Source organism: Castor canadensis, chromosome 12 (assembly GCF_047511655.1).
Source record: "Castor canadensis chromosome 12, mCasCan1.hap1v2, whole genome shotgun sequence".
Classification (NCBI taxonomy): domain Eukaryota; kingdom Metazoa; phylum Chordata; class Mammalia; order Rodentia; family Castoridae; genus Castor; species Castor canadensis.
The window spans coordinates 39,136,127-39,156,720 of NC_133397.1; the positions used below are offsets into that span (position 1 = coordinate 39,136,127).

The 20,594-nt window shown below is 34.8% G+C and overlaps 1 protein-coding gene and 1 non-coding gene across 3 annotated transcripts in view; one reads left to right on the forward strand and one right to left on the reverse strand.

Annotated features, from left to right (window-relative positions):
- Positions 1-20,594, reverse strand: part of Srbd1 (S1 RNA binding domain 1) — a 227,160-nt gene that overhangs the window by 74,900 nt on the left and 131,666 nt on the right. For both annotated transcript variants that reach the window (XM_074049618.1, XM_020168980.2), the window contains exons 15-16: positions 8,389-8,480; positions 789-871 (exon numbers count right to left, since the gene is read on the reverse strand). In XM_074049618.1, coding sequence (XP_073905719.1) covers positions 789-871; positions 8,389-8,480 — 175 coding nt within the window. The remainder of the gene's footprint in view (positions 1-788; positions 872-8,388; positions 8,481-20,594) is intronic.
- LOC141415171 (U6 spliceosomal RNA) lies at positions 19,728-19,831 on the forward strand. Its single transcript, XR_012440184.1, has one exon. It is a non-coding gene; the product is annotated as a U6 spliceosomal RNA (small nuclear RNA).

The following is a 20,594-nucleotide window of genomic DNA, read 5'->3' on the forward strand; positions in this document are numbered from 1 at the left end:
CCATAACTTTTATCTTGCTTTTTGGGTACCATTTGCTTTGGGGCAGGTATATTTTCAGAAAATTAAAGGCAAGGATATATACTCAGCAGATCACACAATGATTTAAGCACAACTAATGATAAAGTAGGACTGACTGAGAGTTTCTCCACATCACCTGTGCTGCATAATGAAGATGGAATTTTTTTTCTGACCACAGTTGGTCAAAACTGCATGAAGTAAGTCCACAAATTAGGGGTGCTTACTATACCTATCACTGAAATCCTATTAAAATTATACAGAGGGTAAGGTAATATTCAATTTCAGATTTAAGAAGGACTTTCTTTCTTTTAAGGCAGAGTGTTGCTATGCTGCCTGGGCTGGTCTCGAACTCATGGGCTTAAATGATCCTCTTGCCTCCAAGCAGATGGAACTGCAGGTGTGTGTAAAGAGACAACATGGCCCCATGTTCCACATTCCCTCCGTTTTTATAATACTGTAAGAAGAAGAGAGTCTCCAAATTAAGTTAGTTGTTTGATCTAATGTTTTAATAGTCTTGAAATCTGACTATGCTGAATTTTAAGATTTGATCAAAATTATCAATATAGGAGTTAAAAAAGAACTCTTTTCTGCTATGACAACTTAAAACTCCTAACTTAAAACTCTTCCCACAAACTTAAAACTCTTCCCACAAACTGTATAACCTTTGAAAATGGAAATTTATTCCCACAAGCACTTAATTACTATTCATGGTTTGACTATGCCCTTTGTATTGATATATTTCATAAATTAAATGATCTGCATTGCTTTACCTGATACATTCCAACTCCAATGTGCTTCGGCTCAATTTTCACTAGCTCAGCTAATGGATCTTGTACACGCCTTGCTATGGAAACTGAAAAAACAGAATCAGAAAACAAGTATGACTTAATGTAAAAAGCAGTACTCGGATAATTACTTAGGTTAGTTTCTCATAATGCAAGCCCTTAATCTTGTCCCTCCTTATGCCCCCCTACCAAAGACCAACAATTTAGTTAAATTTCAAAGCTCTTTTTTCCCAAAAAATGAATACAAAAATCTCAGAATTAATTATATCATCAGAATTGTCAAGCATTCTTGAGACAAATAGATGGAAAGGATTCAGAAAAATAAAACACACAATTATCTGTTCCTATACTTATAGGAATGTCTGTGCATTCTTTAAATAAAGCATAATAGGATACTTCATGCTTTAACGAGAAAGCAGGTATTTGTTTTACTTTTAAAAGTCCTGCATTATTATAAATATGACACACATTGATTTATGTATCAAATGTTTATTAGAAGTAGAACTTGATAACAATGAATAAATGTTGGAATCATATCTTAATGTAACCAGAGATAGAGTCTGCTGGGTGATGGAAACACTTGTACAGTTTCAACATGACTGCAAAGGTGCATCAGGAAATGCTCCACAGTCCTAGCTGCTTGTCTGTGAACAAATAAACAGTTCTAATCACATCTCTTTCATGACCATCACAATCCATGTTCAAGAAACTTGAGACCAGGTATAGTGATACATGTCTATAATCTCAGCTACTAGAAAGTCAGAGATTGGGAGGATCACAGTTCAAGACCAGCCTGGGCAAAAAGTTAGTGAAACCTCCCCCACAGCTCAACCAACAAGGTGGGCATGGTGCCACATGCTATAATCACAGCTACTGAGAAGAATAGGTAGGAGGAGCATGGTCTGAGGCTGGCCCCAAGCAAAAACTCAAGACCCTATCTAAAAAAATAACTAAAGCTAAAAAGGACCTAGGGTGTGTGGTTCACAAATGGTAGAGCACCTGCCTAACAGGTACAAGGTCCTCAGTTCAAACCCAGGACCACCACCAAAAAAAAAAAAAAAGAAATCTGAAAGTGAACTTTAAACATTTCTTTACCATGATTTTTACTTGGTTACCATTTATTGTAATCAACCCTTATCAAATATTAATAAAACCTCATATCTAATTTAGTTTATACAATAGATTTAGCTAGAGAAAAGGTATTTGTTATGACTCTTACAGATACTTCTAAAGGCATCCACCCACCCAACTCTGAGGAGCACAGTTACATTGAGTCCTTACATATGAACAGATTCCATCTTTAAATACATGAAAGTCAATCAGTGTTACCTACTTACATAGGTTGGATGGAATGTAAACTTAAGTGAAAACATTACCACTATCAAAGGAAATCCCATACTGGTTTTCCTATTAAACTGTTCAAGGTCTAGCAAGAGAAATCACCTCCTTTAGTAAAGATCAGATTCTCCAGTCACTGATTTGTGCCACCTCTCTCACCAGAGATAAGATCTACTGTGAACAACAAGTTCACTGCACGGTCATTCAAGTCTTTTCTATGTCCTTTATTATTATTATGTCTAACATTTAGTGACAACAGAAGCTCACAAAGCAAGCTTAGAGAACAATAAGCTGGTGTCATACAATCTGCTTATTTCTGTCTCAGAAGAGACAGGGATTCTAAGGCTTTCACATAATATCTTTTTATCAAAAATCACAAAGGGTTAATTAGAGCAGGCATAGCAAGCTATAGGAGAAATAATTTCATCCAACCCATACCAGAGATATGCTTTAATTTCTCTAAAGCAAATATTATTTATTTAGCCCTTATTTTTATAATGCAATAAGACTGATTTTCAAACACACACATACATTGCCAAAATAAGTTAAAAAAAAAACACAATAGCAAATCAAATTAAGAATATAGGCATCCAAACAATTAATGTGTAGGAAGGCAGCATTAGAAATTCAACAAAAGGAAATCAACAATGGGCAAATCTCTCCCTACTGGAAAACTCATATTATGAAAATCTAAACAACAGAAATTGGTTAGAGTAGTTATATAATTTGGTAAGTGTGGGTAGATTCTCATATTTTAAAATTTCTGAAATATACAAAAGGGTTTTAAACTATTTCCCACCTGGTTCACTTCCAATTGTTGTGTCCTCTTTTCCATTCTAATATTATTAAATGCAATAGAAGAGTGGAATGGAAATTATCGCTTCTAGGAGACATACTAATTCTACAACAAGTTAAAAGAGTCCTTGGCATTAGTGTCCTCAGTAAGCAACCCTGACAGAGATCCTAAAGTTTCTAGACCTCATAATTCCCTCTCAAATGCTGCTCATTTCATATAGTATAAAAAGCTAAGTACAGAGTAGAGGAAGTGGGGACAGAAAGATGAATACTGTTTAAAACATAACTCAAAAGTTGAATGTCTAGACTTTGGAGAGAAGATCCAGCTGATTTCCTGCTGGCAAGACCACCAAGAATGAGTTATTTAGGACATGGTAATAATGAAAAGCTCCTGGTTGAAGACGATCAGGTTGACAACGGATTGCTAAAGGGAACAGACCAAGAGGCAGCTCAGCAAGAAAGGCTACTATATGATAGAATGAGAGAAGTAAGAGAGAGGAAGAATGTGCCCCCAAGTTTGGGGAACAGTAGTAAAGAATGAATTATGAGAACATTATCATAACTGAAGTCAAAAAGATACCTTGAAAATATTAAATATAGTTACCACATGCCCTCAAATTTTTACCCCTAGGTATATACTGGAGTGAAATGGAAACATATGTCCACATAAGATCTTATACATGAATGTTCATCGTAGCATTATTCACACAATAGAGTATTGATTGGCAATAAAAAAGAATAAAGTGCTGATACATTCTACAACAAGGAAGGACCTGGGAATCACTATGCTAAGTGAAAGAGACCAGTCACAAAGACACATACTATATGAATACATTTATATCAACTGTCTAGAACAGGCAAATCCATAGAGTTGAAGAATTGTTTTTGCTAGGTGCTAGGATATTGGATGGGGAGAAGAATGGAAGTGTGCAAAAACTGCAATTAGAAAAGATAAAAGCAAGTCCTATTATAAGCCACAGAAATTAAGAGTAGAGTCTAATATTGTAGTAGGTTAGAAAAACCAATGAAAAGAGGACAGAAAATATATATGGAACTTTCATTTTTTTTAATGAATAGTAATTTGTTAAGTGGTAATGTAAGTCAATGTATAAAGGAAGAAAATAAGGGTCATAGAGACCAAAATTTAAGCAGTAGAAAGAAGGGGAAAAGGGAGCCCAGATTTAGTAAAGTTTATCACACTAAAACATAAGGAACACACACTTTCCTCATATGGTTAACTAAGTCGCACAGTACATAACCTGTATGTCCATATAAAGTACTCTTGAAAGCAACATTTCTCCTCCTTCATAACATGTCTTAATATCCAAAGGATAAAAAGGTATACAGGGGTTCTGGATTTTCTAGATGGAACTGTCTAGAGATATGCAGAATTCTGAAGCTTCTAGAGCAAATAAAGTTATTGCCTAAAAGACTCTAGAAAATAGTCTCTTTAAAATTTGTTGCTTTATCTAACAATAACAAACATCTCTATTTTTTAAAATGCAATGTTCATCTATTTATCCTTTCCTTAATCAGAAAGGAACAAAGGAAAATATGTCAACTTCCTCATGTTGTCTTTTTAAGTCAACAACTCCAAATTACAATTGTATACATATATGTGAATGAAATATATTATTTCTCTGAGAATGTTAAACTATTCTTTATTTTCCCTTTGTCTGCATCATCTCTATTTTCTCCAAATCATGCTTGTTTTCCTCCAATATATTTTATGTTCTGTCTTTAATGTTCTAAGTTTTCTTTAGATGTTAGGTGATGTTTAACTATCCACCAAAGGCAGGGTACTAAAAAGCTGCCTGTAATTGCTTTGCTCAAAGGTAAGACTTGTCAACTGTGAGCTTCACTGCAGGGTGCTCTTGCCATTTTTTGTAGCACCTCTGATCCTAGTTTCTTTGAGTGTTATGTCAAAGTCAATAATCTGCATGGAAGGCTTGTTCCTCTCTACTCTATTCTAGTAGTCCCTGTTTCTCAGTAGGTATACCTACTCTCATGTGAAAGCGGTGTGTACCACTGTGGAGCCCTTCTCCAAGAACAAATAGCCAGTCTTCTGCAAAAGTTGAAGAAGAGCATTACTTAACTGTGCAGAAGCAGAGGTCAAATTTATCTTTTTAAAGTGAAATTCACGTAACAGAAAATCAGCCATTTTGAAGTATAGAAGTCAGTACTACTTTGTATAACTTACCTTGTGCAACCCCACCTCTATTAAGCTCTAAAAACATTTTCATTTCACCCAAAGAAAACCATGAACCCATTAAGCAGTTCCCATTCCCATCTCTCCCTAGTCCCTGATGACCACAATTGGCTGTCTGTACATTCTACATATTTTATATAAATGTAATTGTATGTCATCTTTTATGACTGGCTTTTTTCACTTGGTTTAATATTTTTCAAAGTTCATCCATGTTATAGCATGTATCAGTACTTCAACCTTTTTATGATTGACTAATATTCTATTGCATGAATAGAACACATTTTGTTTCCTAATTCTTCTGCTGATGGACATTTGGACTGATTCTAGCTTTTAGCTAGTGTGACTAGTACTGCCATAAGAATTTATGTATAAGTATTTGCTTTAATTTGGTCTCATTGCTTTTAAAACAGACTTTCAACCACTTGCTTATTTTAGATTCACCCTTAGCCCTCCCCAATGTACTTCCAAAGGCACTTCATACCATTTCCCCAACCAGTAGGGATTCCACAATCCATCAGTTAATTACTTTTGTTTCCTACACTGCTTTCTTAGGATTTAATTCTTAAGTCAACTAGACCACTTATTACTCATCTATCTGGCTCTCACTTTCAAAATTTGTTGCTGCTTTTATCTCTTCTCTCATTCTTTTGTCCTCATGGGTTTATTCCTTCATTCTATCTTGTTTCTATTATTTTATTAGGATTTCAGAAGGAAGGAAAGGAAAAAGTCACATTCAATTCTGCCATTTTAAATCAGAAATCTTTAGCATTTTATTATCTTTCATCTACTAGTCTGTCGATACAATTTATATGCCTCTTCTGTGCAATGTATTTATTATGGGAGATGTATGGATGGACAGTTTCTGTTTTCAATAAGCTGATAAACTGGCTAAGGAGATGTAGTAATAGGAAGGTCATTTTTATATATGTTTAATGCTTGCATGAATATTTAACATGTCTGTTATATTCTGACAAGGTAAACTTATAGAGAATTTATATTAGCTCACTTTCTGTTGACATAACAAAATACCTATTAAGAAAAGAGGTTTATTTAATTCACAGTTTTACAGTTTAACCTTGGAAAGTCCAAGGTTGAGTGGCCTCATCTATCTGGCTTCTGAGCCCTTGCTGGGTCACAGGATGGATAAGAAACAGAAAAGGAACTGGCCATGTGCAGAAGTGGCAAAGGAATGAGGTGGACACACTTTATAATAAGCCACTCTTGGGAGAACTCACTCCAAAAGACCAGAATAAACCCCTTCTGAGAGTGATACCCTCATGATCTAATTATCTGACACTAGTCCCCACCTCTTAAAGGTGCTAACACCTGTCAACATTGCCACACCAGGGACCAACCTTCACGCACGTGAATCTGGGGACAAGTCATAACCTGAACCATAGTAGTGTTTAAAGGTAAAATCTACACTTGGAGGTACTCGAGGCCTCAAATAAAGTATAAAGTCATCCTTGGTATTAATCACTAGGAAACAGGAAGATTCTAGTCAAAAACAATACTTGAAAAGGAAGTGGGCTGTAGGAAACCATGAGTGGAGAGTCCACTCTTTGAATATGTATCTTTAGGACTGGACTTTACTCAAAGTATCTTGGTAGGTGTTTTGAGTTGATAGGGATTAATCATCACTGCCACAGAGAAGCAAGTTGAGACATAAAAGGAAGCCATACCTAGAGTGAGTCACGTACTGAAGACACAGCTAACTAGACTTTGAAATAGAGGCAATTAGAGCCATGGTGGATCCCCTTTTTATTGTCTTCTATTTTCATAGGGTCTTATTGGAATGATATAATCTGGTTTCACCTATAACTGCCATTATGCACCAACATGGGCCAGTGGTTAGGAAGAGATAGCAGACCTTTTAGTTGGAGGACTGAGGGATTACTGCCTCCCAGAAAATACAGCACAAATATTTTTTCCAAGACTCAGCTGAAAGATATTCTTTTAACAACAACTTGGGAAGTTCTAGATTTTATTTTTTAAAAAGAAAAGCATCATTTTATTATCGACATTAGGTACACAAATATTACACACACACATTACTGAATGTGTAGCCTCTTTAAGCCTTAGTATCCTCACCTGTAAAGTGAGAATAATGATATTGTCTCAGGGCAATTGTGAGGATAAAATGAAGTAATACTGGTAATGTACATCCCCACAATGTTTCATTTACAGTAGTGCTTAAGAAAGATTAGAATTATCAGTTCCTACTAGGCTGGCTATTTCTACTCCTCCTACCATTGTCACTACTATTGTTATTATAAGGCAAGTACCAAAGAGCTCCTAAGGAGCTCCTAAGAACCAAATTGAGCTGGTGTGACAGGGAAGAGCTTCACATTCAGCTGGAATTTAAGTTTGAGAAGATAAATTTAGACAGGGGATTGTGTCCCAGAACAAACAACTGAAGGGAAGCTACAAAGTCTTTTGACAGTTAAAAAAAAAAAGTTTTAGCTTTAGATGAGAGCAACTTTTCAAAAATGTATAATCTGGGTACAGATTTAAAGAACAGCCAATGAAATCCAATGGGAATATTTAGGGAAAAAAATAAGAGGTTCATTACTAACAAAGTGATCTAAATATCCCCTATTACACAGAAAAATGCTCTAGCCAGATCTAATATTTTATTTATATACCAACTGCTCCCACAAGCTATATCAAAAGTATTTTAACTTCTTTGAATGTAAGTTTTAACTATTCCACATCACAGAAATCAAAGCAATCAAATACGACTAAAATAAAAGAAGGCTTTTGAAAGCAATATACTATCAAATGACAACCTCTACTAGGAAGCCAAGAGAGACTACTCATTTGACAAATATTTAGCAATAAACTGAAGGCCTGTGTATATTCAGGCACTTGAGCTACAACTTTTGATGTTACTTACTGCCAACAAAAGCCACAGTAATTAATGTTTTGTATTAATAATAAAAAACTGTAGTCTTTTATAATTTTTATTATTAAACTCTGGAATTCAATTTTACAAAAGACTTTTTAGGCTAATTTTTCACTATTCTCTAGAGCATTGTGGTGCTCTTTATAAACAGGACAGTATTTTTCCTTTCTTTTCCATAATTCCAGTTATTACTCCAATCAGCCACTTTCTTTCTAATTTGCCAATTCTCATGCATGTCATAGATCTTTTACAATTTCTTGGGTATTTAAAATATTTAGATTGTTGCATGTGCAAGTTCAGAATCACATGTTTTTTTGCCATGGATCACAGCTTCTTACCTGCACTTCTCAGGTTAGGATCCAGTCCTGGCATCTCTTTGTTGGCTTCAGGGCTGACACTGTAGATTGAAGCTCCAGCTTCACTGACAATACTGAGAAGAAAGCAAAGGGAAACATTATTTTCCAAACTTTATGCCTGGTCCAAGAATATTAAACAAAAAAAAGTGAGTGAAAAAAAGTGAGTAAAAGCATGTATTACAAGAAAAAAAAACCAGGGTAACGTGTTCTTATATCTCAATGATACCTTATGTATGTAATACTCCACGAATTCAAAGTCATTAAGCAATGATTTTTTTTCCCCACATAGGAAATACACAGGCTCAAATCCATGATGAGTTCATTCTGTTGATTTCTCTGCCAAAGGTATTGAGAGGCAGTTTATTGATGAACACAATGAATATTTTCCTCTGGTGCCAACTTCAAAATTATCATAATATACTTAGCTTTTCCTGTGTCTAGAATCTATTGCTGATGACATTTATGACTCCCATTTAAATTAATCATTCCAGAGCATCTTGGAAAGTACAGTCATACAGGTAAATAAAAGCATTGCCACAAACACTGTCATTGTTATTACCAATGATAATTAGCAATCACACATAAAAAAGAAGACCAGAAAGGATCTCATTGTACTTCTTTTCAGGACGGTCTGGAATTATACTTTTGGTGAACTTGAAGCTTTTTCACTTTAGGCAGGTGTCAAACCATTGCATTTCATAATTTACTTAATCAAAGCATTATACAAACCATTCTCTTCCTTTCTTCTATGAAAGTATTTCTCCAAATACTTTACAGACCACAATAAGAACACTCTTACAGATGACATCTGTATGACGATTCACATTTATATGGTTTTACAAACACTTTTAAACTACAGTTCTTCTTTATGACCTAATATGCAAACAAAGCCATATCCTTTTAAGTATACACAAGCTCTATGACATGACAATCTAGGTGTCAAGATTTAAAAGCAGAAACATGTTAGTGCTCAATTTTTTAATACACTCTTAGCAACCTCTCCCTTTCTTTCTCCTCAATATTTTCTTCAATTATATGAGACCAATTTAGTGGATAACTTTTAACATATTGCCTCACTGTAACAATTGAGCGCTGAGAAATAAAATGTGGAAAAGTTGGTTTGCTACTCCTTGTCTTTGGAGAAGACTCTTCACTAAGTTTTGACATTAAGATTTGGGATTATTCTAGAGGACATGAGGATTTATCTTTTTGCATGAAGATCTACTATCCTGAATTTCATGATGGGAAAATGAGCACTGTGATTGAAAAATATGGCTTTGCTCATCCTGTCTCTCATCAATCATTGAGCTGATACAGTTACTGAATGCATTTTTTTTTTTGGCAGTTGTGGGGTCTGATTTCAGGGCATCTTACTTGCTAGGCCGGCACTCTATTACTTGAGCTGTGCCTCTAGCCCTTTTTGCTTGAGTTATTTTTGAGATTAGGTCTCATAGTTTTCTCTGGATCAGCCTAGGCTGCAATCCTCCTGCTTAATGCTTCTCACATGGTTGGGAAAAAAGGCCAGGTGCCTGCCTCTAAACCCAGCCTTTTTTTTTTTTTCTTTCCTGAGATGGGGTCTTTCTTACTTTTTTTGCCACCTGGCCTTGAACCTCAATCCTCCCAATCTCAGCCTCCCAAACAGTTGGAATTACAGGCATGAGCCACTGAGCAGGGCAGAATGCAAATTTTATACAAAGCATGAAACCAAGTGCTTTATAAAAAGCATTTCATTTAATGGATTAGATCCTATTTTACAGGCAAATAAGGAGCTCAAGGCCATATAGCTGGTAAGCAACTAAGCTGGATTAGGATCCTAAATTACTTGATGGTCAAGTTTGAGCTCTTAACCAGCATAACTCTAAAATAGTTTCACAACCTTTCATTAAAATGAGAACCCATTTTTTGTTTGCCAAATAACAATGCAACATCTTTTCTAAAGAAGAATGACCTTCTCTAACAAGAGATCAATAAGAACTCCTATCTTCTACTTTCTTCACCTTTGACCCAAAGATAAAGTGAGTTTTATTTTCTTAAGAACATAAGGTAGAACCTAAAGTATTATATGTTCTATAATTTCAGGTACCAACTTAAAAATAAAAGGAAACTGTGCTTTTTCCTCAATATTTAAATTATGCTTATCTTCTACATAATAATCAAGAAGAAAAATGTAACATTAAAGTTTGAAATGAAGAAAACTCTTAAGTGTGACATACTAATTTGATACTAAAACTAGCACACTAGAAGAGATTTTTTTAGTTTCAGTGTAGCAGCTTCCTGACCTGGGGCCCTGGGCAGGGGGAAAAGGAGGCTTAATAAAACTATATGTAAAATGTTTGTGTTTATGCACGTTCTGCCTTAGGAAAATGGGATATGGCTTTCGCTGATTACCTAAAGAAATCCATGACCCCAGAAAAGGTTATAAAACACGACCTTAGGATAAGAATATTCAGTCACAAGCCACAGAAAATTCTATCTCAAACACAAATCAACACTCAATCTAATGAAGTCTTTTCTAAAAAACTAGAGTATCCATGAAGGGCAGGTAGGACTTATTAAGAGAAAATATATTTTTTTAATTTTACCTCAAATTTATTTCCTTTTTTTTAGAAACCTCCAGAGTTACAATTATTTAAGGAAAGAGAATTTAAATAGTAAATTAAAATTCTAATTAAATGTGCCCTCAGTAATTGGGTACCTGAGAATTTGCAGGGTGATTCACTGTCTTTTGGAGGTTATAATTCTCAATAGACTGAGGGAAACTGTTACAAAGAAAAACACTCAGATAATAAATATTCCTCCAAATACCAAACTGCCACTTCTTTTAAACAGAGGAATACAAAACAGATGTGACACATTGCACCCAAAGATTTTAGATTAACATTAATATTAAATCAATACAAAATGTAGTAAATTTCTTATGCTTTAACTATTGAATAGTATGGGTCTAATAAACAGTTCAGTACTCAGTGTAGATCAGACAGTTTAGATTACAAAATGAAAAGAAAAGGCTCAACACTGATTACTTCAATACAAAACATATAAAGACTTAAGAAGTATATGTGGCAAGAATTAAATGAAACAAATCAAACTGAAAGTGGTGATGATTTTTTCCAGGAGAACTTGCTAAAAACACAATCTACAATACCCCCACTCTCTATGCCTTTTCACTCCTATTTAGAGTTTAAGGATATACTTCGGCAGAAAGCATGCTGGATTTCTAAGTGCTTTCTGTTTAATGAGAAGTTTCCCAATAAACTACTGGAAAATTATTCTAACTACCTCTACTATCTTGAGGAAAGCAAAAAGGAGCTTTATATAAATTCATAAATTTAATATTATATTTCAAAAAGTAAATTTCTCTCTTACTTTTTAACAAGTTAGACTCCATTATAAACAAGTTAGACTCAGAATCTTAGCAATTTGATTATTTTATATATTTGACCATAAAGCAGACAAGACTGAGCAGAATTTAGGGGGATTTTAACTGACAAAGCTATAACTGAACTTATGTTTCAAGATTATCACCGTACTCTAAAGAGCCTTTGAATTGCCACATTAGATAAATACCTAAACAGATACATATGGTATCTTGAACTTTAAATAGATGAAAGTAATTTTAGAAACTAACACTGGAGTTTACATTTTATCATATCTATGTTAAGATGCTAATTTTCTAGAATTAAATTGATAATTTAAAAAACATTTTATCCAGCTAACAACACTATTTTAGGGTCTTTCTATTTTAAGAAAGCAAACAACACCTTCATAACCTAAAAAGCAAGTAAAACATGTACAATGTAGATACATTCACTTTTAAATTCACTAAATTTTCCCCCAAGCCCCTATGAACTAAAATGACTGCATTTTGTTATCGCAAATAAAATTTAAAAATATTACTTACATAAAACTTTTCTCTAATCAATACAACTTGTTCTCTTGTTCAAAGATATATGTTTAAATTGCAGAATTGGTATCTCCACAGCTACATGACAGAATGTTGAGGAAGCTTTTAAAACCAGGTACCTTTTCTTACTCGACTGTTCATTCAGACAGTAGGAGAATGTGTTGATTCTTTTCACAAGAATACTGGCTTACCTTTTTAAAAAAATTATACTGGACTGATAGTTTTTACATTCATTTGTGAAGTTATATAAAGCCTCTGTAAGAATCTCCCCTTCCCCGTTTCCCAAATATACCTTTACTGTTTCTTCTGATTTTAAAATAAATTATGTGCTTCTTTATGTTAGCTGGATAATTTAATTCTAAGGTAACTTACTTAAATGAAAATGTAGTTACTTAGTAAGATATAAACAAATCTACCAGGACACATTTCCTAAACTAACACAGACTGATATATTTTTCATTCTTCATAAAAGTATACTAGAACTCCTCAAGCCCCGTCACTATGTAGCACCTTCCTCTTCTTTCTGCCTACCAAAAACTATGTGCTCAATAGATACTATCACCAAAGTTTAAAAAATAATTTATCTAAAAACTGTTCTTCCTTCCAACTTTTCAGAGTGGAAACACTCGTATCAAGAGATTAAATGAGTTCATTAGTCTCAACATGGAACAAAAAGCACTAAAAACATCAGCCAACACAGATCTTAATTCTTTGCTCTGCACACAAGATAATCTGTTCTGAAGTATGAAAAGTGTAAATGTTTGCATTTAAAAGATGGGAGACAAGGCCAAAAACCTAAATCAGCACAAATACAAGGGGCTCTAGGATTTAATGCTTAAAGAATACAGCTTACTTTTAAGACAATATGAAATCTAGTTTAAATTCCATTATTTCATGAGAAGTATCATTTCAAGGAGTCTCAACAAAACAGTATCTAGTCATTTTTAAAAATAACGCAATCTAGGCTGGGCACTGTGGCTCATACCTGTAATCCTAGCTACTCAGGAGGCAGAAATCAGGATGATCGTGGTTTAAGGCTAAATAGTTCATGACACCGGATTTCAAAAATAACAAGAGCAAAAAACGGGCTGGCAGAGTGACTCAAGTGGTAGAGCACCTACCTAGACATGTGAAGCCCTGAGTTCAAACCCCAGTACCACCCAAAAAAAATTTTTTTAATAAAAATAAATAACATAATCTAGCCAGGCATGTGGCACATATCTGGAATCCTAGAACTTGGGAGGTTGAGGCAGAAACAACAAAAAAACCAAAAAGATCACAAAGGTAATTTACTAATAAAGAGGACAGAGTGAAACAAATGAAATCAAGTATTTTAAAGATGTTTAATTGTAGAACTCTCAGATGGTAATCTGAAAATTAGAGCAAGTCCTAAAAATGCACATTCTTTCTGAACTAGCTATTATATTTTTAAGAATTTACTTGAAATTTTAAAACACAAAAACTTAAATAGTGCTGTTCATCACAGTACAGCAGTGATCAAGAGACTGAAAATCAACATAACTATCATTAAAGCATTCATTAAGTGGATAACTATGCTGTCAAAAATAACTATTGTAAAATATTTTGATCTCATATAAAATAATCATAAATTAAGGGGAAAACGTCTTTATAAAAGACCAACTTTGATAGTTTTAAAATTAACATATATACAAAAAGAAAAAAACAGGTTTGTGCAATATATTAACAGTACTTAAAAAGGAATCATTCTTTTAATGATATTCTTGTTACTTTATTTTCTAAAATAATCATGTAATTAAAACTTTAATGTTTAAGCACAACTATTAACTGATCAGGAAATCTGAAATCAGATAATGGCCAATTTTTTTTAATGTTACCAATTTTTATTTTAAAGTTATTCATGGTATTTTTAACTTAAATCTGGGTAAATACATCATTTATTACCAATGACCACAGCCTCTAGAATATCTTAAACAGTGCTATTTTATGACACTGTTGTGATACATGAAAGAAAGGTCACTAAGCAGAAAATTCAAGAATATGTTTTCAATTTTTGCACACAAGCGAGATAAGAAGCAAATACATGATAAAAACTTTTATAAGAAAGTATGTATTGGGGAAGGAGGTGCCCCAAACAATGTACACACATGTAAGTAAATGTAAAAATGACAAAATAAAAGAAAGAAGAAAAAGGAAACTTTGTATTATCTATCTCTAAGTTTTACTTAGTCCTTAGCCTCCAAATCCATCTCTCAAGTTATCCTTCATAATCACAAAGGCACAACAGCTCACTGACCACACTATAAAAAGTGAGGCGATACAACAAAATATGGGGAGAGGAGTGTGCATGAAGAAAACACTAAGGGCAAAATATAATAAAGCAGAAAAAGAAGGAAAATACACAGCTTCAGTTTTCTAGTTGCACCAACTAGATATGTAACAACTAGATATGTAACACTAGCACCATCTGGTGGAACACTAGCAACAATCTAGTCTTTAATTACCAGTTTGAAAAAAGTCAAAGGTGAGCATTTGCCAAAGAGAACAGCTTTGGCAATGGTTCAGGTGTTTCAGAGGATCCATGAAAGTGCAGGAGAATGTGAAAAGTCTACCTAGCAGAGGACTTGTATGTACTCCCAGATGGCCATCCTAACACATCTTATCCACAAAGCAATTTCAACGCAACAGAATTCCATTGGCCACTGTACCTTTAGTGCCCCCACATCACAAGGATGAAAAGATCCTTTCTAGCCTCAATAGAAACCTAAAAAGACAAGACCCAAATTAGCAACTACCAAGCAGAAATTTAATTTGGAGTTTGAGTAAGCACTAGCTACCTATCTTGATATGCCATTAAAACAAAACAAAGCAAGCAGCATTCAACCAAAGAACCTGACTCTCCTATTTAGACTCTCAGGCTTATGTTCACAATGATGCTGAGCTGCTAACATGTGCCACAATGGGTCAAAACACAACACATATCTTTTATTGCTGTCATTGGGCCATTTGAAGACAGATAACAAGCCAAACTGTACCTTCAAATGCTACCACAGGGGAAAGTAAATCAATAAGCTGAAGGACAAAGAAGATGGAGAGCTTGGCCCTATTTATAGGTTGAGAACCTCCACTGAGGTAGCAGCAATTTTGGACAAAGAAGCAGGAGCACAAATTGTTATTCTTTATTACCTTCCATAGTAAGCATCTCTTTTCTACTTTTCTCCCTTCTCTTCCTCTTCTGCTTTCCTTTTTGAAAAACCCTTCCTTTATTTCTTTTTTCCCCCACATATATATGAGACTATCATGAAGTAGTTACAAATACTGCATGACACCACTAAGTGAGTCACAGCCTGGGAAACAGGTGGTTCAGAGACAGGAAAAGCAGATCAGATCATAGCTCCCCATGAAGAAAACTGTTATTTTCAGCAGTACTGCAAACATAGGTTCACCACTAACATGATACAAAACCTCAGAGGACAGGAAAATTTGAATTTTATAATCAAAATGCTTTTTAGTCAATTCTTTGAAATGTATTGACCAAGAAAGAAAACACATCAACCTACCTGCCATCTCCCTGACACCTGAAAGTATGACTCTCCTGACTCTCACAGTTAACCCAAAACTGCCAGTTTTTTTAAATTTAGGCATCTAAGATTATCTGCATTTGTTATTCTTATTTAATTCTACTGAAATAACTGATATGAAAGTTGCATAGAGAATTATAAACAATAAAGCTTTCTTTCAAAGGAAAAAAGTCTGCCTCATTCACTCTTCTTGTAAGGAAATATAGGCCCCAAAATGACCACGTGGAGAGGAGTGATCTGGCCAAGAGATTCTTTATTGCAGGGTGGGAGAGGGAGAGAGCAGAGAGAGCCAAGAGAGAGAGGGAGAGAGGAGCAGGGGCTTAAATACCCCTCAGTGAGACTTGGCATGATCTGATTGGTTAGGATCTTATGGTTCATGCTGATTGGAGGTTGGGGCAGAAGGAGGATTCAAGCTAGATTTGAGGCAGGACTGTGACCCTGGGAGGCAGGACCATGACCCTGGGAGGCAGGACCTTGACCCTGGAAAACAGGAGCTTAAGGGTGCAGTAAGAACTGAAACCTATCGGCACCATTATTGCCAACACTTCTAGCCCTTTTTTAAAAAATCATTATTGTTGTTTTTAGATTAGATGCACTATTGAAAGTTTGACCAATAATAAATATGAGGAATTTGGACTGCTATGGTAAAGAAATTATTAGGATGAAACTTACTGTGAAGTACTCTACTCTTTCATTATCTACCCAATAGCAGAAATTAGAAGAGGAATGATCAAGAGAATATAATATTCTAATATTTGGTAATGAGGGCTCAACATAATATTGAGAATTAAGAGTTTTAACAACAACAATAACAAAAAGAAAACCCCAAGCAAACAATCAGAAAACAAGCAAAGGGAAAAAGACCCGTGAGAAGTAAAATAATCACTAAAAAGAGAGGGACAGCCAGGCACCGATGGCTCACTTTTATAATCCTAGCTACTCAGGAGGCAGAGTTCAGGAGGATGGCAGTTTGAAGCCAGCCCGGGCAAATAACTCAGAGATTCTACCTTGAAAAAAGAGAGAGGGACAGATGCAGTTGTGGTTTGCCAGCAACACAGAGCCCAGTCTTTTCACCTACAGGTTAATCAAGTTTTGAAAATAACAATGATTTGTGCTACATTTTCTAATACTCTTCTAAATAGTTTTGTTAGCAATCTAAATTCCACTAATAAATGAGATGTGTTTATTGATTTTCATGAACTGGTTCCCACTCCTCCTTTTCTCCCCTCTCTTAATTTATTTGTTTTATCCTTTTCCCAACAGCTTCTACTTCCCTCTGAAAAGAATTTATGCTACATCAGAAATCATTACCCCCCTAGTCAAGGGGGACCCCCTAGCTATAAACTTCATCTAACACCACCAGCAGCCTCCAAATTGGATCTACAAGCCCTATTCTGGAGCAGCCTCCACCTTCAGAATTTCTTTTGGCTACCTAGCTAATGCTGAAAAGAATCCTGAAAGTACATGCTGTGTAGAAGACCACTACCTTACATCAATTCCTTTTTTAATTGTGACTTTTAAGATACACTGGGCAGAGGGAGAGAGAGAATGACTTGCTCATTCCAGCTGGCTGCTCTACTTACTTCTTTATCTACAGTCAGATCTTTACCTTTCTGGGATCACTGAACATTTCTGGCTCTGCTATATTACACTGTGTAAATATTTAGGAGAACTAATTCCTTTCAAGGCTCTAAACTTCCACTGTCGTTATGGCAAATGACCCTGTTTATGCTATGTTCGTTAACTAACAGCAAGCCTAAAAGAACACAGGAATTTACTAACATATGTGGTACACAAACATAACAATCACAAAGCTTCTCGGGGGGACATATCAAGAACATGAAAGACCAGTTTATTTTTACTCCCACTACCCTGTAATTTTCTTTAACTCTACTAGAACAGTCCTTAATTCAAACCTTTCCTGCAGTTACAGGAACAGGGTAGATCGAATGTACATAAACTGTACCCAAAACTACCCACGTCTCCATTTAACTTTCCTTGATTCTAGAGTAGTAATCCTCAAACTTGACCCTGCATCAGAATCAGCTGGAAGGCTTGCTACAGCACAGAATTTCTGCTCCACTAAAGCTGAGAATTTGCATTGCTAACAAGTTCACTGGCAATTCTGATTTGCTACTGGGTCCTGGGACCAAACTTTTGGCTTTAAGGTTTTATTGAGGTATAATTTACATTTCATAAAATTCACCCATCTTAAATATGTAATTTGATGGCTTTCAGTAAATGTATAACCACACCAAAATTCAATTTCAGAATATTTCTATCTCAAAACAATTCTTTATGACATTTGCAGTCATTCATCATTCTTGCCTCTGACCCTGGTTACTCACTAATCTACCCTCTCCACATACTCCCCAGTTCACATAAATAGAATCATACAGTATGTGGTCTTTTGTGTTTGGCTCCTTCACTTAGCATAATGTTTTTGGGAGTCATCCATGTTCTAGCACTTCCTTTTATTGCTAAATAGCATTCCATAAGGATATTCCACATTTGTTTATTCATTCACTTGTTGGTTGGCTCCACTTTCCTGGCATTATAAATCATGCTATTACATTCACATATAAGTGTTTGTGTGGTCAAACACTTCAATTGTCTAGGATACATTCCCAAGAGTAGAAATGCTGGGTTGGAACTTTAAGTTTAATTATTTATAAGGATATGCCTAAGTGCAATAAATGAGGGGCTCCAGTTTGTTCATATCCTTGGCAATTTTATTTGTCTGTCTTCTAGTGGCTATAAAGCAAAATCTATTTGGAGTTTAATTTACATTTCTTTTATCACTAATGATGCTGCACATTTACTTAATACACTTATTAGTCTTTGCTAATCTTCTTTAGCAGAATATATATTCACATCTTTTGCTCATTTTTAGTTGGCTTGTCTACAAATTAGTGAGTTTTAAATGCTCTTTATGTATTCTAAACACAAGTCCTTTACCAGAATATGACTTGCAATTACTTCCCCCCTATTTTCAGATTGTATTTTTATTCTCTTAACAGTCTTGAAAGACAAAAGTTTTAAAATTTGATGAAGTCCAGGAATACATATTGAGGCTCTGAAGCCTCAAAAACTCAAAAGAAACATCATGCCTTCCCAGAGGCATACCTGTCACTCATATGCTGCTCATGTACATCATCCATAGCATGTGCTTTCCTATTTTGTTTTACCAAAGCCTTCTGGAACTATCATCTTCAACACGCCCATTTAGGAGGAGTGACAATAAAACTTACAACTGATTTTAATACTCTATGAAATGAATAAATACAGCTTCAGGTAGGTCTAAGCTATCAACTGAAAACATTGGATGGAAAGCTGGCACTAAAAACAAAACTTCTGAGCCAATCATTGGTCAGTCTTATGGCTTTTGATGCTATATTTATTAAAGATGTTAGAAAGATATACATTCTGCAGATTAATGGGAAAAAGATAACTAATGCACCATGATAAAGATTACAAAGAACATATCAGCTGAAAGACATATTTGATTTATCTTGGTATTTTTGCCTAATTTTATTAGACCTTTTCACCTCAGGGCTTTTAAAAATCGCTCATGTACCAATACAATCCTTTCTTTGTTGAAAATCTATTGTACTTTGAATTAGGAGGAACCAAAGATGGTAGCTACAGTTCAAATCTGGCATAGATATAAAGTAAATATAAAGTATGTATGATTCAAGTAAAAGCCACTTTAAGAGTTTATTTCCAAGGTGACACTCAATCCTTAATTATTATCTACACCCAAAACATCAAATCTTAAGATAAAGACATGCTATACTTATCACCTAAAACACACACTCTGTGATTACAAGAAGGATCCAGTTTAAAAGATAAAGAAAGTGCTTGCTTCAGCAGCACATATACTAAAACTGGAACGATACAGAGATTAGCATGGCCCCTGTGCAAGAATGATATGCAAATCCATGAAGCATTCCATATTTTTTATCTCCTGCATTCTATCTGATCACAATGCATTAAAACTAGAACTCAACAACAAAACAACAGCAGAAAATATGCAAACAATTGGAAGCTGAGCAACACATTGCTCAATGATCAGTGGGTCATCGATGAAATAAAAGAGGAAATTAAAAGGTTCCTGGAAGTTAATGAAAATGAAAACACGACCTACCAGAACCTATGGGACACAGCAAAGGCAGTCCTAAGAGGAAAGTTTATAGCCATGAGTGCATACATTAAAAGGACAGAAAGATCTCAAATAAATGACCTAATGCTACATCTCAAACTCCTAGAAAAACAAGAACAAGCAAAACACAAAACAAGCAGAAAGAGACAAATAATAAAAATAAGGGCCGAAATTAATGAAATAGAGGCCAAAAACAAAACCATACAAAGAATCAATGAAACAAAAAGCTGGTTCTTTGAAAAAATAAACAAGATTGACAGACCCCTGGCAAATCTGACTAAAATGAGGAGGGAAAAAACCTAAATCAGTAAAATCAGAAATGCAAAAGGGGAGATAACAACAAACACCATGGAAATCCAGGGCACCTATATTCCAATAAATTTTAAAATCTTGAAGAAATGGATAAATTTCTAGATACTTATGACCATCCAAAATTGAACCAAGAGGATATTAACCACCTAAATAGATCTGTAACACAAAATGACATTGAAGCAGCAAAAGTCTCCCAAAAAAGAAAGTCCAGGACTTAATGGATTGTCTGCTGAATTTTATCAGACCTTTA